This window comes from Haliaeetus albicilla, chromosome W (genome assembly GCF_947461875.1).
Source record: "Haliaeetus albicilla chromosome W, bHalAlb1.1, whole genome shotgun sequence".
NCBI classification, from domain to species: Eukaryota; Metazoa; Chordata; class Aves; order Accipitriformes; family Accipitridae; genus Haliaeetus; species Haliaeetus albicilla.
This window is the reverse complement of record NC_091515.1, coordinates 321,330-346,948: the sequence shown is the minus strand read 5'-3', so window position 1 is coordinate 346,948 and position 25,619 is coordinate 321,330. Positions and strand designations below refer to the sequence as shown.

Below are 25,619 nucleotides of genomic sequence, written 5' to 3'. Positions count from 1 at the left end.
CACTTGTGCACAGCTTCTAAACTGGCTCACCGTTTGCACTTAGAAACCAGTCACTGTGTTGTATTATTTTTGTTTACGTTTGCCAAAGAATCTACTAAATAGCTTATTTAAAGGATTGATTGCCCGACTCTGGTGCGCCCCAGTGGCTACTTTAGAAGTATTTCCCAGGCTTTTCGGTTTCTAGTTAGGCTTCGCCCTCTACTGACAGAAACTGTATTGCAGCTACTTCAGCGTATTGACTAAATGACCCTTGTTTGGATTCATTTGGTTTCCAATTCACTGGTAAAATAGAGAAAGGATAAAAGATCAGAATTACTTTGAAGAGTGTTAATTGTTGAAAACATCAGTCCTTCCACAGCCTCTATAGGAATGAGGAGAAAGATGAGGACAAAGGATACATAAATGCTCATCCAGAAATGTTTGTTCAGGCTTGGAATATGAGTCTAGACCCCTCAAAAAATCATTAACAGCAATGAGCAATGCTGAATAGAGGTACAAAATTTTAATATATGCTGTTTATTGTACTTCATTTACAAGAAACACTGGGGGATAAATAATGGCCATGAATAATTCATGACAGTTGCTATATCAGCTTTCACAAATTCATAAGTAACAGTTTGTACTATGACACTAGATTATTTGAAAGCTTGATTATACTATGAGCATGGTGGCGGTGGGGGTGGGGTGGGGGAGATGGATATTTTTTTCCAGTTTTTTTTTCCCCTGGAACACAAGTTCAATCTTAGAGTAAAATTAGAATTGTTTTTAATTTACAGTCCACCCAGGAACAATATGAATGTTCTTCCACTCATCAAGGACAACAGAAGCATTTCCCAAGGATATTTTTGGTTTGCCTTGATGTGATTGGCCCAGGCTTAGAAGAATTGGAGGCAGAGGACCTGTCTGTGATCAGTGAGGTCATTAGCTCTGTCAAGAGTGGTTGAGGAAACCCTCGGAATTTCTATAGGCTATTACACCAAAAAATCAGCTTTGTATCTTCTCTAAAAATACAGTTAAAATCATAACACTATCATACTATATTTTTTAGTTAAGTAGGACTATGGATGTTCTCCCCAACATGTGAGATAGACAACCTCTCATCAGCATGGCTGCACACTACCAAAAGCAGCAATTGCCAGTAACACAGATGAATTCTGTGTACTTTTCCCCATCCAGGCTCACGGAATTAAAAAATCAAACTGCAGAGTTGTCCTTTCTGGGAAAGAAGCATATACAGGACCAGGAAAAATCTGTTGTCTTGTAGCAGTATCATTAGTTAAATGACAAATAAAATGATACTCAACATTTTTAAGAGGTTGTTCATGACAGGAAATTATATTCCCTCACACATGACTGAGGTGATCCTTACTACATCTTGCATTGTATATTCATTTTCTCACTTCACCTTCCTCTTCCCTAGTCCAATATGTGTTTTTATAGGAGTAATTCCCCATAGTGAGCTGGACAGCAGCATCCATTAAAGCATTTCTATGGAACTTCTGATTCAAGAGAACAGTGTTGCCTAAATAAAATTTTTATTACTTTGTTTTATAACAGGATGATGCAACTTCATTTCAACTGATTTCACCTTGGATCCACAGCTAAAAGAGTAAATCAATGTAAGTTTTGAATGGATGCCAGCCTGCAAATATTAAGGATTTTCCCAGAATATTCTGGGGTCAAATTTTAATAATTTAAAACATATTGTAAGGTTTTTTTCCTGTACCATGGGTATATACACATGCTCCAATTTAGTATAAAGACTGAATACATGTGATCAGATTTGCTTTTCCTGTCATTTTATCAATGGAGAATATGAATTTAAAGCATTAGTCACAGGCATTTACCCCCATCCCCTCTCCTTTTCGAACAGCCAGCTGATTTGAATCACTGCCTGCACTGCCTATTCCTATCAATGGCTCCTTTGGCCTGTCCTAACACTAAAAGCTTTAATTAACAAAAACTTAAGAGAAGTGGAAGAAAGTTAGAACATTAAAGGCCATTAAAGTTAGAACATTATTACATATGTCTTTACACACATGCTTAAGTCTCCCAAAAAGACCTGAAGCCATTGCAAAACCACTAGGAAAACAGGCCTCTTTAAATATTATGAATAGATCTTTTGTTACAGCTCAGAATTACTGCTTTTGAGAGAGAAGGGAAAGAGATACCATCAAATCCCTTAACACATTTCCTTTTTTATCAGGTAAGTGGCCTACACAAAGCTAAACAGACATCTTCCCTCCACCCATGCAGCTGACAAGAACACAGGCTCAAGAAAAGCTTGTGGTCACTGCCTGCAATAGGAAGAAGAACTAACTCTGAGTTCTAAACTGAGAAAAGACTCTTTATAGAAGCTTGTGTCATAAAACATATTCTAAAGCTTTGGCACTTTTGCTGGCTGCAAGAAGGATTTCAGCTGTGTTCTCTCATGCAGTCTTTGCACCATCCCTTTAAATTTCTTGCAAAAAGAGCAACACAAACTTTGGGCCCTTTCAGGGCATCTCCTTCCCTAGTTCCCACAGTACTGTGGTAGATATCCTCTCTTCTTCCAGAGGAAGAGTAGGAGGGGAGAAGGGTCACCTTGGCTACTGGTAGCAAGATCTAGTAGGGCTAGACAGGTCTAAATGCTTGTATTTGCATTTGCTGGGACAGATGCTAGTGAGTGCAAGCCCAGCTGGAGCTCTGGCTCCAACAGCATGCTGGGTTTGAGATATTTCCTCCATGGTCAGAAGCTCTGGACAGCACAAACACCAGGTCTTTCGTTGTACCCCAGGCTGGAGCCAGTGTTGGCCGTGCATTTTCAGCCCTACCTTCCTCCAGCTAATGCACCACCAAGTAAAGTGCCTTACTTGCTTGTAAGTCACTAGAGACCTTGATTTCACTCATGAAATGCCCTTTGAATAAGCCTATTTTAAGGGAGGCATGAAGGAAAAGCAAAGCCCAATCTACAGTGTAGCCCCTTCCTTTCAGAACAAAATAAATGTGTTTCCCTTATAGGTGGGTTCCCATAAATATGAACAAAAAGAAGTTAGAAGAGTCAGATGAGGATTGTTTTCTTCCAAAGTTAAAGCAAGAATAACTTGCCAGTGCACCCTCCCCCAACGTATTTACACTGTGAAGAGACTGATGTGTAAAGCAAAACCATGCCGTTGAGAAATAATTTTTCACTCACCCTTTGGCCAGTGTTGCTATGCCAACGTCAGTTAACTTCATTCCTACACCTACAAGGCATGACGGAAACAGAGAGGTTATGTTACACTAGAATTTCTAGGAGTATCTTCAGATTCAAGAGCTCCACATATAGAGACATTAAATATTATTTATTGATTCACTTTTTAAATTTTAATTATTTGTCACCATTTTTTCAAAACATTTTAAAGTACCCCAATTAAAAATAGGATGTTTGTCATCTGTATCTCTAGAAGTCAGTCTCATACCAGTATTTTACAGATAGCAAGTTGATAAATAGAGCATAACTTGTTTCCTGTGCTAGACAGTCAGTGGGGGGGAAGGAGGGGTTACACTTTGATGGCTGCATTTTAAGGAACATACAACATCTTTGCTTATGCACCTGCCCCAAGATGTGTATATTTATTTATGTGTTTTGTGGTTTTGATGCTTTGCAAACTTGGACTACAACGTTTATCAGTAGGAATTGCATATTTGCTTTGCTAATCAAGTATCAATAGGTCAGTCAACCTTATTTTTACTTTTTGGGTGAGAGATCCAAAAACTCTTTCTCATTCAGTATTTCAAAAAACTTGGGGTTTTTAACTTGTCCCTTTGTTGACTTGTTTATAGGCAAAACCCAGTCCTGCCGTGTGCAATTTTTTCTGTACAGGAAAATGATGGTCTCCAGACCATTTTCCTTGGAGAATACCCTCAGAAATCTCAACTGGTATGCCTGAAAGATGCAGCCTAAATAGTCAAATGAGAAGATGATTAGAGAGGAAGAATGTTTCTCTTGAACAGCAGCAGGTATATTGTCCATTCTGGCAGCAGTCATTATACTGGCTCAGATACTATTTCTGCTGTTGTGCTTCCCTCAGGCTAGGATTTTGTTCCTTCTTCTCCCTTTAAATTACTTCAAGGGTCTTGTTTAAATGTCTTGTTGCTAATTTTCCTGCCTTCTCTTGTTAAAGAATATGGGATATTTTCTAAGATTCCACCTTTTTTGGTTTTCTTTAAAAAGGGTCTGTGTTTCTCTGTTTCAAACACATCTATGCATACTGTGCTGCGTACAGGCCCAGCATTTCAGCAGTTAGGAGTCACACCCATAGGATCATAAGGGCAGCATTTAGTATATGTGAGTAGGGCATTTCTTCACCATTCTTCTTTTTTTGAAGGAACATGTTTCTTCAAACCTAGCCAGGACCTGAATGTGGAGCATTCCACTGTGGAGAGATTGTTGTTAAGTATTTAAATACAAGAAAAAGTGAAGGACTAGGATGTTATTAACAACTGAAGTCTTCAATTCACAAGACATTTCATTAACTTCTGGGAGGTGAGACAATAAGCCAGACTTGACTCATATTGAGTGTCCTGATTTACTAAGGGGACATGTGGAAGAACAACTCTCCTGTTAAGAGTGTGAGATTTGTTTTTTCTTTTCCAAACTGCCTTCTTACAAGAACATAAACTAGGTAAAAATTCCCTTTCTCTGCTAATTAGATAAACATTGTAATACTGCATAGGTTAACATGTTAGCCCCTGCTGCCGCAGTAGGCAATTAATTAATGTCTTTCTGTTCCCTAGGGTAACACACACACAAATAAGCACAGTGCACTTAAAGCAGGCTAGAAAATAAAATACCCTAACTCTCTCTCCTATCTTTTATTCTGATCTGCATGAGACGCTGTATAAAACAGGCACAGGGCCAGGGTACTGTCTGCATCTGGAGAAGACTGTCCATTACAGGTCATGGAAGGAGCACATTCAGCATTGCCAACAGGACACAGAAAGCCAAGAATAACATTGCTCAGAAATAAATGTCTGGAAGTTCTGTAGTTATGGGAATTGACTGTGAGTGGTCACCAGCCTGTATCATAGGAAAGCCATTTTATTGCCGCCACTCAGACAACTCACCTTGCAGGTCAGTGACAAGCAAGTTCCCATTGGTCTTCTCATACACCCAGTGCTGGAAGGTGCAACACTTCTGGCCAGCCTCTGAGTCTCTTCTCAGGAAGTTTACTTCCTTGCCATCCCTGACAGAGTACTTCACAAATTCCCCAACTAGCTCCTCCTCCACTGTTGCATAGGGGATGTTATTAGCAGGGCGATGAACAAGAAAAATAGGAATGATCCTGAAATCAAGGGATAAAAAATAATAAAATCCAGAAAGTTCTGTCAATGAAAGAGTAAGAAACAGACAAAGTGGCCAGTGATCTCAGAGAGTGAATAAACAGCTACCAAGTTTAAACCAAGCCAGGAGACATCTGGATAAGATTCAGATCTTCTAGGTAGCTCTAGAACATAATCGCATTATCCTCCATGTGCTTATTTCTTCATATTATTTACTCAGATGTAAACTTTTTCAAAGCATGCTTTCTAATGTTGTCCTACTACATCCCAAAACCTAAACTCTGCACAATAAAGGGTGCTTGCTTATTTTGGAGTATCACTGCTTTAGCTGCTCAGGCTGACTAATAGATGATTCAGACTTTGTGAGGTGTTAAGCACCTGCAAATTTGATCCACTCCAGAGAGAACTTTGCCCAAGACCAGTGTAAGTGAAGGATTTCTCAGACTAGACTTCTAAAACCTAACACATCCAAAATTAGCAAACACTTTTGGTAATGAAAGTACAAAGCAACTACTTTACCAAAAAGTAAGAGGAAACAAGAAAGTCTCTGGGAAGATCATCAGATTCTCAAGACAAGTTGGCTCAAGTGAAAATCTAGAATCCCAAGATTCCTGGACTTTGGCAAAGTTTGGATCCAGGTCAGAAAACTTCAGCTAGTTCTGTATGAAGTTTTCAGGAAACTGCAAACTTGAAAATTGTCTTATTTTAGTCATTTAGAAATTGAGCTAGTTTAGCCAGAAAGACTTACAAAGTTTTGCAGGAATCCAGGCTAGGTCCGTTTATGTCTAAAGATGCACCATGCCAAAAACTCATGTCCAATGTCAAATAAAATTTTGCTTGGGGTTTCATGGTCTTCCCAGAGAGAAAGACTAAATGTGAAGTGATAATGACAATAGTCTGGAAGGAAGTATCTGTCTCACTAGGAACATGAACTTCGTGGTTACCAAAGTTCCTGCTGTCTGGAAAGCAGTGTTCTACCTCACAGATAGTCATCTTCTATTTGTACTTACACCACAAAAACTCTTGTTACTTGTTAGGCAGCACTCTGATACTACAGTATAAGTCTCCAAAATTAAAATCTTAGAGTAAGCAAAAAAGTGACATCAGTGTATATTAGAATGGAATTTAATACTGCTCTGAGATTTAATATTGCTTATTTTAGAAAGCCATTCAGCTGGAGCTGGTAACAGAACACAACTGTATTTTATCAGCTAGCTCACAAAAGCTCCTAGCAGTATCTCAGAACAAATGGGAAAAATGACTGTCACCATGAAATGGGTTTCTAGTTACTTGCTTTCTTACAAAGAGTCCTATCTCTTAGAGCAACACAGCCAAAGGGGTGGCATAGCTGCTTCCAGACATACCTGTGCTGGATTCTGGAAATGGCAGAATCGTGAATGTACGTAGGTGCTCTATATACAGTGAAAGGAGGTCTAGAAAAATTAGTCATGAGACAGAGAACTACATATAACCAGAGCACTTCTGTCTAAGTCTTCCAGTCCTAGTCCACAATCAAGCTTTATTGACACCATTAATTTATTTGTTGTTGTGATATTTTACCCTTATTATTATAGCACATGCAGTTAAACTGGTACAGATGGCCTTTATACCAGTAGTTATTCTTTTTCCAAGGAACAATCACTGCAACTGTAGGCACTAGTCTAGTTTTAACCTACTCACTCAAGGTATGGTATCAGCTTAAGTCTACCAGTATCATTGAAGTGAACAGCTTTTCTTAGTGTATAAGGCTCCATATCGTTTCATATTACTGCACACTGAAAGGAAAATAAATGGGTCACTGGTTAATAGAAATGTTAGTACTGCTCCATGGTGGAATTATCATAAGTAACCTCAAGACTACAGAATATCTCTCTCTCTCCCCCTCCTGCGGTTTTATAAATGTCTAGCTGCCAGTCCACTGACTATTATAGGGTAGTGCTTTCTCTGTTGTCTCCTCAGCTTTCTCTTACAGTCAAACGTGCACAGATAGGCTAAGGCTGTAGCTTTAAAGCTAACTCTGGAGAACGCAGACAACTTTTCTCTTGCTCTATTTATCTTATAAAATGTTCCAAGGAATATACCTTCTTTTAAATACAAGTTTGGTCTGACAAGTGCTGGCTAGAAGAAAAGAATCTAGCCTTAAAATTTTGAAATTAAAAAGCAAACCAAAAGCATACGCACATAATCTCTTTTTGCTCCTATCTGCCATCTTCCAGCTAATTGTTTAGAATAAAGCACCAGATCTGAACCTTCCATGTGCCTGTTATTTGCACCAGACATCTAGTTTTCGTAGGGTACTGTAGTGGGTTTGTGTGGCAAAGTTTTGGTAGCAGGGGGACTACAGGGGTGGCTTCTGTGAGAAGCTGCTAGAATCTTCCCATATGTCCCATGAAGCCAATGCCAGCCAGCCCCAAGACAGACCCGCTGCTGGCCAAGGCTGAGCCAATCAGCAATAGTGGTAGCGCCTCTGTGATAGTATATTGAAGAAGGGAAAAAAAGTTGCAGTGGGCACAGAAACTGCAGCCAGAGAGAGGAGCGAGAACATGTAAGAGAAACAACCCTGCAGACATCAAGGTCAGTGAAGAAGGATGGGGAGGAGGTGCTCCAGCGCCTGGAGCAGAGATTCCCCTGCAGCCCATGGGGAAGACCATGGTGAGGCAGGCTGTCCCCCTGCAGCCCAGGGAGGACCCCATGCTGGAGCAGGTGGATGCCTGAAGGAGGCTGTGACCCCGTGGGAAGCCTACGCTGGAGCAGGTTCCTGGCAGGACCTGTGGATCCATGGAGAGAGAAGCCCACAGAGCAGGTTTTCTGGCAGGACTTGTGACCCCATGGGGGACCCACACTGGAGCAGTGTGCTCCTGAAGGACTGCATGCCACAGAAGTGACCCATGCTGGAGCAGTTGATGAAGAACTGCAGCCCGTGGTGTAAGAGTCGGTCAGAAAATCAGCATTGTCTCAACATTGTCATCAAGAACATGAACAGTACGCTACCTGACAACGGCCTGTTTAGAGCGCAGCAGCCGGTCCCAAGGATGGAATGTGTGGTACAAGGTTCCTGGAAGGTACCTGGCTGGAACCCTTAGAGATAACCACATAGCTACTGTCAAAAGGATGGATTGCAACTGTTGCCATAACATCCATGAAGAAATCATGAACTTTAGACGAACTTTGCTTCATTATAATACCAAAACACACCTCCTGGTCGAAGGCTACCCACCTCCAAGACTTACCATGCCTCGGACACTGACCCCGCGCCTGCGTGATAGCCTCGCTTGAGAAGGGTGGAGATATGATAATTGTATTCTAAGAAGGGTGGAGACTCCTGAGGCAGAGGTGGAACAAGGTGTGTTACTAAGCATAAAAGATGACTTCTGAACAACGGAAGTTTGAAGCTTCCCCACCAAGGACCACGACGATCGACGACGCAGCATCAGCTGGACCCGGGACCGTTAGGATGTTGTGAGATCAGCGGTGGTAGCTATAACCTCTCTTTCTCCTCTCTCTAAACTTTACTTTACTTTTCTCCTTTCTTTCACCCATCTCTAACTATCACGTGCCTCCTCACAGGCAATACAATAAAGTTTTACTGTGTGATTACTGCTATCCCCTTTGGTGTTGGTCACCTTAATTTTGCACTTTCGAGATCGTAGCAAACGAACCATCACGAGTCCACCGAGTGGACCGTGACACGTGGGAAGGACCCACGCTGAAGAAGTTCGTGAAGGACTGTCTCCCATGGGAGGGACCCCACGCTGGAGCAGGGGAAGAGTGTGATGAGTCCTGTCCCTGAAGAGGATGAAGCGGCAGAGATTATGTGTGATGAACTGACTGTAACCTCCATTCCTCGTCCCCCTGTGCCGCTGGGGGGGGTAGGTAGAGAATCCGGGAGTGAAGCTGTGCCCGGGAAGAAGGGAGGGGTGGGGGGAAAGTGTTTTAAGATTTGGTTTTATTTCTCATTACCCTACTCTGGTTGATTGGCAATAAATTAAGTTAATTTTCCCTAAGTCGAGCCTGTTTTGTCCGTGACGATAATTGGTTGAGTGATCTCTCCCTGTCCTTATCTATCTGTTATATTTTCTCTCCCCTGTCCAGCTGAGGGGGGGGTGATAGAGCAGCTTTCGTGGGCACCTGGCCCCCAGCCAGCATCAACCCACCACAGGTACATGCCCTCTGTCTTTCATATTGAAACTAGAGGTTATATCCTGTGCCTAGAGAAATCTTTCAAACACAAATTTTACCAAGAGCAATATATTTCCAGAAAAGAAGCTGACTTGCACGAATATTTTCCATAAAAGATTTCACTGCCATCTCCATCACTATTTCTAATCCTGAAAAGGTGGCTTTAAGGAATCACTCCAGAGGCTGTGTTTTAAGTGTTCCTTTTTTTCAGGGAACCAGTGCAGCTGAGCAGATCTTGTGTCCTCTAAACGGAGATGGAGATTTAGCCTGCTGTCAAGCATGTAGGTCTTATCCTTGAAGCAAGGCAGATGGAATTTCAACCATCCATTGCAAATTCAACTCTACACAGTAGCCTGACACTGGAACAGCAAATCCTTTGAGAAAGATCTATTACCAAATCTTCAAGGTGCCACTTCCCAGCCTCAGAGGCAGAGGTGAACCTGTATTGAGCTATTGGTCTGATGTACATGTATTTGGGAAATGGGAAAACTTCTGAAATGAAATAAACCAGTCTTTGGGAAAACCTAGAATCACAGTTGAGCTTTCTGGCTTCAGACTCTCTATACATAGAAAAATTCCTAAGGAGTGACATCATACCAGCTTCAGAATTATCATGATTCTTCTTAAGATTTCATTTTTAATGGCAAGTTGGAAGGCCTGACTTATCCCCTACTGCTGTTACTAGATGATACTAGTAGTATCTCCTACTGGTGTTACTTCACTAGCATGAATAATTTCCTCTAAATTTATATGAAAATCATGCCTTTTCCTTGCTATTTACTGTCTTTACTCCTTATTATCCTTCTCTAATGGCAATGGAATCTCTCTCACCACCTTGATACTCAGTATTATTTAGGTCATTACTCCAGCTGTAACACTGTTCTCAGGATTCCTCTTTCTTCTTCTTCAGTAATTACTCCTAGCAGTCAGTCGGCAGCTGTGGCACAGGACAATATATATATGCATACATGTATATTTATATAAAAATATATATATATACTCACTCTGGTACTTCACCAAAGCCTTCCAAGGGTTCAGCTTCAGCTGCATATATCTTTGCATACTCTCTTGCAGTATTTTGGACATAGCACTCCTGTATTACAAACAGATATGCCTATGGAATATTACTCAAAACATTTAACAGATCATCTGTTTGAATATTCACTAAATAGCTTTTCCCTACAATTCTTTCTTACAAAGGACAGGAGAAGCTTACCTGCAGTGCTAGTTTGTAGTTCTTTTGAACTAGATCATCCTTACTCTTGGTCCCATATGTGATAGCATTGTGCACTTTGAGAACACAGGGGTGGCCAGGACTGAACACTGGAACGAGGCCTTGCATCACTCTACTTCGGAAGGCTTTCCGGTGCATGCCTTCGCCAAAGTGAAGCTCTTCTGTAGCTATTATTCCATGCAGGTTCCCCCCAAAATAGCTGTCACTGATGAAATCTTCTCTGAACATGAGCTGCATGAATTCAATTTCTTCCACACCTAAAACACAATGCCACTTTTTTCTGCAGAGCATCCTTCTGCAGTCACAGGGAAAAGGGTGGACGTGGGAGAACAAATGCATTTCTCCATAGAGTATTAAAGAAGATGCTCCACGGAAACTGAATACGTGGCCTAACTTGTGTTAGTATGGGGTTGGGACACTGCTCCTCTGAATGTAGCATGTTGCCTCTACCATCTAAAGCCAGCATGGAGAAAGGTGGCAAAACAAGTTCATAAGGAGAGAATATAGAGTGTAGCAAACAAAAAATAGGGGTAAAGATAACAAAAGCTGTTTTTAAAACTATTAGGGCAGTTGTAAACAGGAGCTTCAAGTGTATGTGAAGTAAGTCAAGCTGACTGAGAACTAAAGAGGAATTGAGGGAATACAGAGATCCTGCCAACTCTGCTTTTTTGGGAAGGCAGAAAGTAATAAAGCTAATGTGCAGCAGTGTATGTAGATATGAATTTAAAAGTAGAACACAGTTCTGTTCCCAGTGTGCTCAGAGCACATTCTTCTGAAGCTAGCCTGTCTTTTCACAAAAGCCAGAAGTTGCTAGTACAACCAGAGCTTGTTTTAGCTTTCAACTTGGAATGTTTTCAGGGAAAGATTCTGCCAATGTGTTTGTAGAAACACTCAGCTGAAAGAGGTCTCAGTCCTTATCTAATATGACCATGATGGAAACATGCCTTTCCTCGTACCAACCACAATCACTACATCAGCTCCACTGCTGCAGACCAGCATGTTAAAGTGTTTCTTTTCAATCTGGCAAGCACCAGCTTAAAAACAGGTTCATTAGCAAAGGCAGAAAAAAAACCCAAGATTTTTATTTCATAAGTGATTTTGAATAAGAACCACATTCCTATAAATGAACATGTCAGTTTCAATCAAAAAGTAAAACCATCAATTTTAGTGATCTTTATATTCAGGAGAAATTGGTACAATAATATTTCTCTTATCCCTCCACCTGTGGATTTTGAAGGTACCAGTAGCGTAAGAATGTGTGCCTACGTTTGTTACAGCTGAAATCAAGCAGGATTATGGATTTCACCCTTTTAAATGATCACTGGAATACAAATAGAAAAAAAAAATCAAAGGGGAAAAAAGAAGTGGTTAAGGTTAAGCACTGAAAGAAACTAAAAAATTCTAACTGCACTTCAAGTCTCTCTAACCATAACATTTCAAGGAACATCAGTGAAAAGATAAATAGGAGAACAAAAGGTGTATACTACGCAGCAATGAAGTCCTTCCAGCTCCCCTTTGTAGTTATCTCTGGTTTAGATTCTGTACACTATTGCCCCTCTTTGAAGCACAGAGGAAACAGTGCACATCTAAAGCTAGAATTAAAAGGCTCCTTAACTCCACCTAAAATTCTCTGTTGATCAAAAGTTATACAGTGCTGTTACATGAAAAGTCCTGGTTTTATTTTAACAAGGAACTAAATGTTTAATTTTGTTCTTCTAGAATAAGAAAGAAAAATCAATTGGCTGAATGAAGTACTTGATTAGTACAGTGTGTTCAGAAATGATAAACCAATTTGCAATGCACTGTCTATCTTTAGCTACAGCACAGCAAGACATATGCCGAGTGCGATTAAACACAAGTTAACATATGGGGAAAGCATTCCAAATCTTCATGCCCGTCTTTCTCTTGGGAGTAAAGTTACATAGCAGGTGACTTGCAAAGACCATGTGTTCAAACATCACTGGCAAGTTTTTTTGCCAAAAGAGCTTTCAGTACTCTCTGTGTGTCTGTGTCTCTGTATGATGCGATGCAATGCTATTTCACCGTTTACTGTATGTGAAGTGCTAGTGAATCAAGCTAACAAGAAGTTACACAGTCAAGTTCAAATCAATAGTTTGTCACGGCGGGTACTCCATCACCCTGCACAAACCATTCCATCCTACACGAGGGTATTTCACCTACAAAACTCCCATGAATTAAAGTGAATTCTACCCTTGATGGCACAGAAAAGGTGAGTGCAAAAAGGGGAAAGACAGCTAGCAAAAACACAATATTGATTCAATGGCTTCAAGGGATTCCCATAGTTTCCCATGGGATAACTGCCAAAATGTCTCAGTCTGGTTGTATTTGTCCATCCTTTGTTCTATTTGGAAATCAGAAGAAACAATGATTTGAGCACACGTTCAAGCAGATGTGTGTACTTACCTTCACAATTCTGAAAACTTGAGAGATGTTTCAACACTACAAGGAAATAAACAAGATTTTGTAGTAAAAAAAAAAAAAAGAATGGAAACTGCCATTGTCATTATTATTAATCAAAATTATAAACTGGAATTTACCTTCAGAAGTCAGATTAAACTCAGCAGTCACCTTTCCATATATATTATTCAAGCAGCAATAATACATTCCCTGGTCTTTGTTACTGGCTTTAGCTATTGCCAAAGAGACGGGAGAGTCATCCTGGGCACTGGAACAGAATATGTTAATTTTCCACATTAATACTTTGAAAAGATCTTTCATGATTATTCCACATATCCCTCCTCCTGTTCCTGGAATTTCTGTCCCTCACTTAAAAGACTGATGCAAATACGATGCAGGAAGACAAAATATTTTATTTCGCCCTACTTAGAAGCATTCAGCTTATTACGTGTTTCACAACAGATGATCCTACTAAATTCTGAAAGAAAAGTACCTCAATCAAATCCAAAAATAATTAAATCACACCAAAAGGCATTCTAATATTCCTATCAATATCATGATCAAATATATAAAGTATGAACATATAAAAGCCAAAAAAGTGGTATGCTGTTCCTCAATATAGACTCCTGTCCTGGTTTGAGCTGGGATAGAGTTAATTGTCTTCCTAGTAGCTGGCACAGCGCTGTGTTTTGAGTTCAGTATGAGAAGAACATTGATAACACTGATGTTTTCAGTTGTTGCTAAGTAGTGTTTAGACTAAAGTCAGGGATTTTTCAGCTTCTCATGCCCAGCCAGCGAGAAAGCTGGAGGGGGGCACAAGAAGTTGGCACAGGACACAGCCAGGGAAGCTGACCCAAACTGGCCAACAGGGTATTCCATACCATGTGACGTCACATCTAGTAATAGGAACTGGGGGGAGTGGGGGCGGGGGGATCGCCGCTTGTGGATTAACTGGGCGTCAATCGGTGGGTGGTGAGCAATTGCACTGTGCATCATTTGTATATTCCAACCCTTTTATCATTACTGCTGTCATTTTATTAGTGTTATCATTATCATTATCATTATTAGTTTCTTCTTTTCTGTTCTATTAAACCATTCTTATCTCAACCCACTCAAAAATACTCAAAAGAGTTTTACTTCTTTTCCCGATTTTCTCCCCTATCCCTCTGGGTGGGAGGGGAAGTGAGTGAGCAGCTGCGTGGTACTTAATTGCTGGCTGGGGTTGAACCACCACAACTACTCACAGCTTTCTCTGTTCCCTTGCTTTTTTCAAGATAGGTATTTGCTCTCTGATGTCTGTGTATGCAACTTCACAAATGGATCAAAGGTAGATGTTATTAACAGGGGTGTAATGATATGTGAATGCAGTTACAGTACTTGCAGACCCAAGCTGGCTCGAAAAATCCTCTTAGACTACGAAGGTTTTCACCTGTACCACAGTGGATGTCCATGGAAGTATTTATCAGCAAACCAGATAATCTATGCAGAGATTATGGAGACCTGGCTACTGCATTTTGAAGAGGTTCACATTTTTTAAGTGAATTAGTGAAGGTGTGCACAGTTCCATTGGCGACATGAAGTTTCATGATATTTTGGCACACTGGAGAACTAATTTTTTCCAACAATCGTTTTTAAATTAAATTACTTATCATATATTCATATTACCAGCGATGTGGGTTTTTTTCAAAACACGTTTCCATGTGTTGACAGGTAATAAAAATTCAAAGATTTGTTGCCTAATTTCCTGTAATCACCCCCTATTGAAAGTAAAAGCTAAAATGCACCAAACAGTCCAGATTATGTATTTCTGTAGATTGATGTATATTTCCAAAAGAAGAAGCAGTACGTGGGTACACACAAAACAACCAGTTAGATTTTGATTGTGATGGAAGGGAGATTTCCACTGAACTCTGTTGAACATTTTTGAAGTAAAAATTGTAACTAGGAATCTCTCTTACTCTAAATCTCTCATATATTTTACTTTATTTCCAACACTTTGAAATATATTTAACCTATGAAGTTAAAACGCAAATATTTTATGTTATCACAAATTTTATTTGCTAACACTGCAAAAACTGATAAATTTGATGTCTCTGCACTATTTATTTCTAAAACACTGCAAAATTATTTAGCAGATAATGATACATATTAATATTACAATGGATATTGTAATACAATAGTCGAAATCAGTATACTTAAAACAACAAGAATCAGAATGACATGGGAAGTTTAACCAATTCATGCAACTTTTTCTCTCCACTTAAAACAACACATGAGAAGATGCCTTCCTATAAAACTTTTTCATTTTCACAGAATTGTGCATTCTGATAGAAACATCTTTCTTTTTTTGCTTTGGGTAATGTTAACTTTGTATTTTTGAAACATGATAAACAGATTGTAACAGCTATGTGATAGGAATGTCATTACTGCTACAGAAGAAAATAACTCATTTCATAAAAATGGAGTTTTAAGAAAAGCTGGAAAACATCCTGATAAAGGCCTTAAGAAGCTTTCATTTCCACCCTTCTCATTGCACTGCCTCTAGTCACTCAGAGTCAGGTTAATTGGTTGGGTTGAGGGGAGAGATCATGCTTCCTTAAATACAACTCCCACTGTTTAATCCGATCAGCTTCAAGTTCCATTCAATACCAAATAAGAATTTCAAAGTAGAACCATAGACTCACAGAATGGTTTGGGTTGGAAGGGACCTTAAAGATCATCTAGTTCCACCCCCCCTGCCATGGGCAGGGACACCTTCCACTAAATCAGGTTGCTCAAAGACCCATCCAACCTGGCCTTGAGCACTTCCAGGGATGGGGCATCTACCACCTCTCTGGGCAACCTGTTCCTATGCCTCACCACCCTCATCATAAAACATTTCTTCCTTATGTCCAATCCAAACCTGCCCTCTTTCAGTTTAAAACCATTGCCCCTTGTCCCTGTCACTACAGGCCCCGGTAAAAAGTCCCTCTCCATCTTTTCTGGAACCCCCCTTTATATATTGAAAGGCTGCAAGAAGGTCTCCCTGGAGCTGTCTCTTCTCCAGGCTGAACAACGCCAACTCTCATCCTTTCCTCATAGGAGAGGTGTTTCAGACCTCGGGATCATTTCTGTGGCCTCCTCTGGACCTGCTCTAACAGGCCCATGTCTTTCCTGTACCGGGGACACCAGAGCTGGACGCAGTGCTCTAGGTGGGGTCTCATGAGAGCAGAGGAGAGGAGGAGAATCACTTCCCTTGACTTGCTTGCCACACTTCTGACGCAGCCCAGGATATGATTGGCTTTCTGGGTTGCAAGTGCACATTGCTGGCTCATGTCCAATTTTTTGTCCACCAGTATCCCAAGTCCTTCTCTTCATGGCTGCTCTCAATCCATTTATCCCCTAGTCTATATTGATACTGTGGAATAATCAGGTCAAGCTCTACATTGCATGTTAGTTGTTTCAGCAATTCACCTCCACCACATAAGGACAGACAGCCTCCCACATATTAACCAAGCGTGTTTATGTTGCTTGGCTGGGTGCTGAGGTTCAAACTTCATTTGATCTTTTACTGTACTTGAAAGTTGGATGAGACTGGTTATGAACAGGCTGAGAGGAATTACTGGTGATGGAATGCAAACTGTGACAATATTAATGCACCATGTGAAGATATGCTTCTTAATTACCCTGTTTAAACTTATTTTTTGCACCTATCATACTAATCCTCTTAACAGGTACAAGAGTGAATCACTGACATATTTTTCCAAAAGCTATTCAGAAACTACCAGAAACATTCACTCACCTTCTCTGCAGTCGAGCTAGTAACTTGGAATCTTTAGTCCATGTAATAGTGGAGTCACCATGAATGTCACCAAATTGACAGCATAGCTTAATATTTCCAGAGCAGTCAGGGAACAACTCTGCTTGGATTTTCTTCAGCAGCTTGGGAGCTTGAAACAGAAGAGCCACAGTTTAGGACTAGAAGATAATGATATTGTTTTGGCATTTCAAAGGAATCCCAGAATGATTTGCAGATGTTAAGAATACGAATCTAACAACACTGGTAAATAATTATGATTTCTTCTGATGCAGAAACCAAGGCTACATAATATGGAGGTTTTAAAAGACTGATTCAGTCAGTGCCCCACACAGTCAATGGAAATATTTTCAATGCAAAGACATCTTGTATGTATGGAATAGGACCCAAGGGAAGTTCTAGCCTGAAAAGGCATCAACATAAAATAATTTCTTAATCAAAACACATTCTCTCTGACTAAAGGACGAGCTGGGTTTATCAGTAAAAAAAGACACCACAAAGGTAGAGCATACCATATGGTTACATAATGAGAAGTCTTATTAACTGAATACTTGTTAACTAGTAGATTTTTTTAACTGATCACAGCCTTTGAGAGAAAAGACCTTTAAGTCCCAGGAGATGCTCCGTCTCCAAGGTGTTCTTGGAACATACCTAACAGGAACTGCCAGGATGAGATTCTCTGCAAGATGCAGTGATGGCACCATTTCCTTTAAAACACAGCTGGAGGAGGGCACCCACATTTAGTTAGATATTTGCATTTGGTAATGTTAGCGGCCTTTGCTTCCCTCTTCAGTTTCAAAGGATTAATTTCCCACCTCTAAAGAAAGTCCCTACCTTTCCAGCCATAGGGCACAGTTCTTTTGCTAAACATTGACCATGACGCAGAACAAATCCAAGAATCACTCACGTTACAGAAAGAGAGCACTCTGCCCAGTCTGGGGAAGGTCCTGATAACCTGGTTCTCTGCTAAGACTTGTTTACTGGCTCACAGAATGCTCCAACATCTTTGCACATGGGCATGGCATGAGCAGGAGGATGGAGGGTACTTGGAAAGAAAGGGAATCAGCATATACTTAGGGAAAGGTGTTGGGATCATGGCACATCCCTGTGCTAAGTGAGACATCCCTGCTAGATGTAAGGGATGTAAAATGCAAGTTTATGTTTCCTACTGTGTTAATTCTGAGCTGCTGCACTCTGAATGAGCTGGCATGACACACCTCCCTTGGGGATCCCATTCCTGCAATCTAACTTTCCCCATCTAATGCTGAAGGAATGCTGGATCCAACTGGAAGGGTCAAGCACCTGGAATTCACTGCTATGTTTAACTTGTAGTCACTTAAGTCCTTAGGCCTAAGAATCTTGCTGAATCAGGGCTAAAATGACACTGACAGTATGTGACAGAACTGTAAATAGAACTAACAGCTCCAGATGCCCTGCCCTAACCACAAAGTCATCCCTTCTGCAGCTGAAAATAATACAAAAAAGAACACTGAGTATATACCAGACTAACCATACCAACCTTCCCATAATGCTGGGCAAAGGTCCACACAATTCTCTAAAGTACAAATATACATTCATTTCAGTCTAGACTGAAGCAGATCAGAAGCAGGTTAAGAAAAGTCAGTCTTATCTGATGCAAGCCTGAATGTTTAAAACATTTTTCAAGCATAGCCTCAGGTACATGGAAAAAGATCAGGCATTTCTCAGTAACTGCAGTTTGCTTGCTCTGCTTTGAAGGAATGTGACTCTCCTCCCACACATTTGGTTCTCTGGCAAAGGACACATCTTCAAACAGAGAAAAGTTTGAGGCTTTTTTAAACGTGATTGGAACAGTAGAACTCTCACCAGACTGCACTGTAATTAGAATGTCTAAAGAGCTTCATAGTTGTGTAGCTTACCTTTAGTCACTGTTCAGTCTTGCTCTGATCTATTAAATTATTTTATGATGTGAACATGAAATGTAATGTCAAAAGGTAAAAATAAGACCTAGGTCCTTGCAAAGTATCCACAGAAACCACAAATACCTCATCTGTCTAGCTGTTAGACTATTGCTACTCCTGTCTGCATTTTGTTTTACCTGCTAGCAACCTCCTAGAGACTCTGACAAGCAACCTGCATCTCATTTTAATTATATGTTTTCTATGTCAGTTTAATATTGCTAATTTCATCAGTGTCATTTATGACCAACAGTAGTGAAAAGGAATGCAGAACTAGCCATCAGTCATCAGATAGGAGTGCAAAACATTATATTTGTCAGTGGCGCCCTACTAATAACAGTAATACTTTGCTAGTAATAAAACAATTTGGTAACAAAGAGAAGGTAACTGCATTTCAGAGCCACAGTGTAGAAGCATAACTGGGAACACAGCCTGTAGGAACATAAAAACATGCAAGTATTGGGCTTGCAGTTGCTATATTGTGTATAGTTACATGGTACCATTATGCTATACATCCCTGAAAAGTTACTCAAAGAGACAAATGAAGAACTAACTATTTCAAACAGGTTTAAAAGTTCATAAATTTAATGTATTTGCCAGTTAGGAAAAGGATGTTAGGGAGGGTTCCGCTCTGTGGCATGGGAACAGCACTAGTTACTAAGTTCACAGAACTGGAAATTAAAATCAGTGGGGGCAGGACACCTATAGCTGACATGATTTAGACTAAAGGAGGCTTGCAGTGTGTTTAACAAATCTGAATTTTGTACTGTAGCCAGAATGATGGGAAAGGACAGAAATGAAACTCGGTTTTCTCTTACCTTTGCTATCCTTTTTCAAAATTAGTTTCCTCTGCTCTTTTTTATCTTCTTTATGAATCATGCCTGCCTCACTCTTCACAGACTTTTTAACACAGCTAGCATCCTTGCTGACATTTCCTCTCTCCTCCAGTCGGGGTTTTTTTGACAGTGTTGCTGGTGGCAATTTCTTCTTGGCTCCAGCAGCTAAATGCCCACTCTTTGCTGTATCTTGTTTACATTTGATGGGCTCAGGCTCAGCAACAGTTGGTGATCTCTGGTAGGATTTTGACCCTTCTTGATTTCTTAGCCTTTCCACATTGACTGGGAATGAATCATATGTGCTCAATGCTAAGGAGAACGGCTGAGTTCTGCTGCAGGGTGGTTGCTCTCGAAAATACTGGTTGTTCCCTGAATCAACTGATGGCAAATTAACTAAACCACTTACTACACTCTCTGCTGTCATGACTTCTTCATCTTTATCATACTCAGTAGACTTAATTGAATTATCAACCTCAGTTAGCTTGCTGGAAGAGATCAAGCCAGGACAGGACTGCTTAGTGCTAATGTTCATAAACTGTCTCTGAGACTCGGAGCTAATTAAAGTGCGCAAAGGAGACTTCGTTTCAGCTTCATCTGGGTTATATTCATTAGCTATTTGAATCTCTCGTTTATTTTCACACAAGGCTGCTTTCTTCTTGTTTTCTTCAGGTACCCTATGGAACTGATCCTGCAACGTTTTGCAGAAAGTTTCCAGCGTGCTCAGATTTTCATGTATTTTGACTGCAGTTTGTGTGGATTCAGTTTTTACTTGACTTCCTGTGCCAGGACACCCCATTGCTGATATACTGGTAAGAAGGCCCTCTGACTGGCTCACAGGTATGAAGAATGGTAATGTTTCTTTCACAGTCAGTTGTTGGGTACCTGACTGATTACTGATATCTCTAAAATCCTCATTTGCTATGCTGTGGTACTCATTTTGACCCTTTCTAGGTAGTGGGGTACTAACTGATGTTACACTTGCAGAAGCATATGTGTGATTTTTTGAAGAATCTGTTTTTAACTCTTCATCAGACTTGAAGGTGCTGTCAACAAAAAATACATGTTGTTCTGATGTACTATGAGAGGAAACTGCAGTCTGACTCTCTGAAACATGACTAACTCCTGAGTCACAGGAAGTTTCAGCCCTTTGTTCATCACCTATGCAAATCTCTCTCTGTTCTTCTCCTGGTTTACATGGTTCGTATCTGGGCACTTCTACATAAAAATCTCTTAAAAGTGGATCCCCAGAAGAGGGAGTGAATGCCACTTCTCGTTTTCCTATTTCTCTCTGTTGGTCTATATTTTGGGGCAGATTCTTGCGTGTTATGGTTTCAGGAGTCTTAATTAAATTAGGCAATTGCATTACATAACTGTATTGCTGTGCATTAGCAACAACCTGAAAATCTTGACAGTCATTATTTTTTGAAAGATGATAACTGTCAGAATTAGTGTCATTTTGTGCATTCAAGTCTGAGTGATTTCCTTTTTCTTGCAAATTCTCTTCATAACTTTTATGTATGGTGTTAACAGAAGAGTGTTCTTCATGTGTAAACCGACTGGTATTTTCAAAGGGGAAAATGTCTTTCTCTTCAGGGAAATAAGCTAATTCTTTTTTTGCTGGATAACAGCCTCTAAAATGACACCCTTTGCCAGTTCCAGACTCATTTATCAAGGATATGTTGTGCTCAGTATGAAATAATTGTCCAATTGTCCCATGAGACTTATCTGACATGTAAGCTGGGTTTCCTTTGTCACATGCTAAGTTACCACTGTGAGCATTTTTTAATCTTTGAGGAGAATCTGCATCACATGTTTGAGAAGCATTATTAATGGTAAGCTTTCCTTCCTGAGCAACAGTCATTTGAATGGATCCATTACTGTCAGTTAACGTTTGATTTGGCTTCTGCTCCAAGCACTCCTCTGTATTTAAGATGATACTATTTGCTGAAACACAAATGGATGGTGTTTCCATTTTATTTCCAGTGCTAGAATCTAGACATATACCATCTGTTTCTACCACTTGTGCAAGACAAATGTTTCCTATGGATGCACTGTTACATACTTCATCTGTTTTAAGTAGGGTATTAGAAACACTGCAGTCATCTTTCTCTGTTCTTTGTCTACTAGCTCTTTGTGTAATAGGTTCCTGCTCTTCTATCACATTTATTGGCAAAGGATGATCAGAACAGGTTTTCTGTACAAAGTTCAGTTCTGTGATTTTGGTATCTGTCGGCCTAATTTCTAAGCTTGTGATCCCCTGGTTTTCAAAAGCGATTTGATAGCCTGAGTCATCTTCATGAAGAAGTTTCCAGAGCTTGTCATGCACTGCAGATATATCAGCATCTCCTTTGCACCCAGGTTCTCCAGATTCCAGGACTGACTTGGGATTAGCTTCAAACACAGATTCAGCACATGATAGACTGCAGAGAATATCTGTGTCGTTGCTATCGTGTGAGTCAAAACTATACCTTTGCTCTCCCTCCCTTGGCTCATCACATAGCTTTGCAGAAGACAGAACAGCACATAAACATTCTTGTTTATCAGGAACAGAGTCTGTATCCCATAAAGGAAAAGGCGAAACATCATTCTTTGATTTGTTGCCGTTACTAATAATATTAATTCCTTGTTCACAGAAGACTTGTTGGTGACAACTTTCTCTCTTATCACAAGGGGCATGGTGTTGAGAATAGGTCTGTGAATTTGCATTTTTTGCTTGTAATGTGTTTTCAGTACAGAGCATTTCTGAAGCTGGATGGATGGTTCTTGCATTCTCACAAGTCATGAAGATGCCTTCCTTTTCTATTTTGGGCTCCATAGATAGTCTCTCACAATTCTGGGTGAAGATTTTAAGATTAGCACCTTGATTCTACAAAGAAGAAAAAAAGAGAAATTCAATTAAAAATTAGAATTGCTGCTTGACAGAGGCGAACTAGAGTCCTGGCTTGAAATGTACCTAATTTTTAAATTTTTTTTTTTAAATATTCATCAACAGTCAAGCTTCTGACTTGTAGCTATCAGCCTAATGGATTGAAATCAAACTTCTGGGTATTAATAACCTTCAATCCTGGTGAGTTTCAGATCTGGATCCAAATGCTGAGAAAGATAAAATTTAATCAAGATGAAGATCAATGACTGATATAGTCCAGCTAGATAAGAACAGTTAAAATAAAATAAAATAAACCAAACCAAATATGAAATAAAACAGTCATATCTATGCCTTTTGCTAACAGTCGGAGTGTCCCACCATACTTATGTAATTATTACATAATCCAAACTGATGAGTTTCTGGAACTACCCAGACTAGTTTGGGGGAGCTTGCCTTCCCCTTTGCTTCCATCATGGGCATTGTTACCTTAAGTTTCGCAAAGATGCTTTCTTAATATGTATCAGTCTTGAAAAGTTTCAGAGAATGCACCCCACATCTGCCATGCTACATACTTCAGAACAAGATTCCTACCAAGAAATGAACATCTCTAGGTCAGTTTTAAGCTGTCTTTGAAATTTGTCTTTGGTCACCTCTGACCCCTTGAAGTGACAAGTCCTGCTTCAAAAGGGAGTGCCAGAGATCATTCCAGATCTTGCCTCTGTCCAAGTGGTAATGAATTGCTCAATATAAGGCATGTTCAGCCACCCTCTAGCAAAGAGACATGCATTGCAACCTCACTGGTACTGCTGGGAAAATTGGGGCAGGAAATAACAATCCATATTCCTCCTGCATCTCCTTTATTCTTCTATATCAAAATACTCCAAATTGTCACTTTATGTAGAAACAATCTATTCCTCAATTCAACTAAGCCAAACTGAACTTAATTTATGCAAGGAGTGCAGACCTTATTAAAGAGAACAACTGGCTGATATTTGGGCTTACAAGGGATGAAGAAAGTGCTGCCATCTGCCTGGCATACGAAATCTGTTAAAACTGTTCACCATTCCCCTCAGAACTGAGCCTTCATTCTTCAATTCTTGTTCTGGAGTCCCTGCCAAGCTTTTGCTCTCCAGGATTTTCTCTTGTCCTCTCCAGCACTAAATAAATTCCATGGAGGTGGTGAGCATGTTTCACCCAGAGCAAATCATAGATGGAGAAGCCTAGGATTTTTTACTAGACAAAAATACATTGTCTCCTAAATGAATTATACTTTATGCTTTTGGTTACCATTAATTTGCCAGAACAATCTGTAAAAGTAGAGAGCAATTTAGCAGTCAACCTTTGAAAAAATATATTTACTTTCAAATAGTCATTAACAGGTTGTAACAACATGGACTTCATTAAGTAGTTTACACATTTGACCATATATCTTTCTAGTGGCTGTCTGAAGCTTTGCACCTACTCCCAGCAGAAATGAAGAAATATTTAAAAACATCAGACTGAGTTTAAAAAACACCAATATTTGTAGACATTTTTCATTTTTTAGCTTTTATCCAGCCACAAACTCAATTTCGTAACTATTTTGGGTTGGTTTTTTTCCTCCTGAGTCCCAGTTCCATCCATAGTTATTTGTTAACTTGATGCACTGGATGGCTGAAATGAACAACTAGGATACATAATGGGTGAGTCCTCTGGGTTAAAGCAGAGATGTAAATGTGTAATGAGTGCTGGCAGACACATAATTCAGAGAAGCGATTCTGAAAATAAGCAAGTGTTGTTACTTAGTGAAGGATATGTAATGAAGGATTTCCCATAAGTTGCTGTGTGCTCAGGTAGAGGCAGGGGCTGCTCAAACACTAGGTTCTTAGTTTCCGTAAGTTCATGGTAAAAGGATTACCGGCTGTAGTAAATATTGCTTTCCTTTGCTGCAAAAGCCACCCACTTCAGCTGCAACTCCTTTCATCCTTTCTGTTTCTCCATTCAGCTTGAGTAGGATGTGGAGCTGACTACATGCTGTGGACAATGGGGAAGGAAGAGATACAGAAAATTTTTGTCAATGCCTTTAACTGCTGTTCCCACCCCAAGCACCATGCAGTTGCCACTACACTGTCTTCAAAACTTCTTGGCCAGTGCATACTTACCTAGAAACCTGAGCCTAGAAACCTCAGCTCCACAACTGCAGTACCCTCTAATTCCAAATGCCTTGGTCTCCCACTCAAGTCTGCTCTCAGGAGAAGATGCCAGACTCTAGGTCTTTGAGTTTAGACACACAGCTTCTCTCAAGTCAAGGGGGATGTGAGCCTGGATGTGTCTCAACAGTCAGTTCCAGTTTGCTTCTCAGTCGGTTCTGAGCATTTCGTCTGAGCCTAGTGCTCTTTCTGCCACTTCCACCTCCCCCTCAAACCTCTGGAAAGCAGAGTTTATTTGTTCATTCCTGTCCACTACAGCCTCAACCACAGCTTTTACTAAAACCTGTGGAATTTTTGCTAGGCATGTTAGACATATGATCAGTCAGTCCCTACCTGCTGTTGGTATGAAACTGAAAATAGACAGCTCATGCCCACTGGAAAGTGAGCTGATTATTTCAAGAACCCTTTTATCTATGTAATCTGTGTGTCTGTCCATGTTGGCATCTGTCTCAAGCATTTATAGACATGCAGCACTGTAGAGTCTAGACACAGATTCTGATGGCTGGAAAATAAATACAATGACAAAAGAGGGCTTGTAATGGAGTGCCTTGCCTTGCATTTGACAAAAGTAGGTCTGAAAGCAGAATGCAATTTGAAGCCTCATAGTGCCATGTTTATTAATTTTTAATTTATATTTACCAGGGATATGTGCTCCTAGGGTGTGTGGTAATCAGCTCCATGTTATTTTTGTTTGAAAGTACTTACATCCAAATCCTTTAAACATGGTTTAGGACACCTTGCTGGCTTGAACTTTGGTATTGTCTTAGATTAGATTTATTTCAGTGTGCTGGTTTTGGCTGGGATAGAGTTAACTTTTTTCATAGTAGCTAGTATGAGGCTATGTTTTGGATGTGTGCTGA

At 40.1% G+C, this 25,619-nt stretch overlaps 1 protein-coding gene across 3 annotated transcripts in view; it reads right to left on the bottom strand.

The window, feature by feature from the left end:
* Positions 1-25,619, bottom strand: part of ALPK2 (alpha kinase 2) — a 96,396-nt gene that overhangs the window by 49,296 nt on the left and 21,481 nt on the right. For 2 of the 3 annotated variants that reach the window (XM_069775412.1, XM_069775413.1), the window contains 8 exons: positions 19,687-22,570; positions 16,917-17,064; positions 13,276-13,403; positions 13,142-13,177; positions 10,700-10,974; positions 10,488-10,576; positions 5,089-5,306; positions 3,176-3,224 (listed from right to left, as the gene is read on the bottom strand). In XM_069775412.1, the coding sequence (XP_069631513.1) occupies positions 3,176-3,224; positions 5,089-5,306; positions 10,488-10,576; positions 10,700-10,974; positions 13,142-13,177; positions 13,276-13,403; positions 16,917-17,064; positions 19,687-22,570 (3,827 nt within the window). The other variant, XM_069775416.1, reaches the window with a different exon arrangement.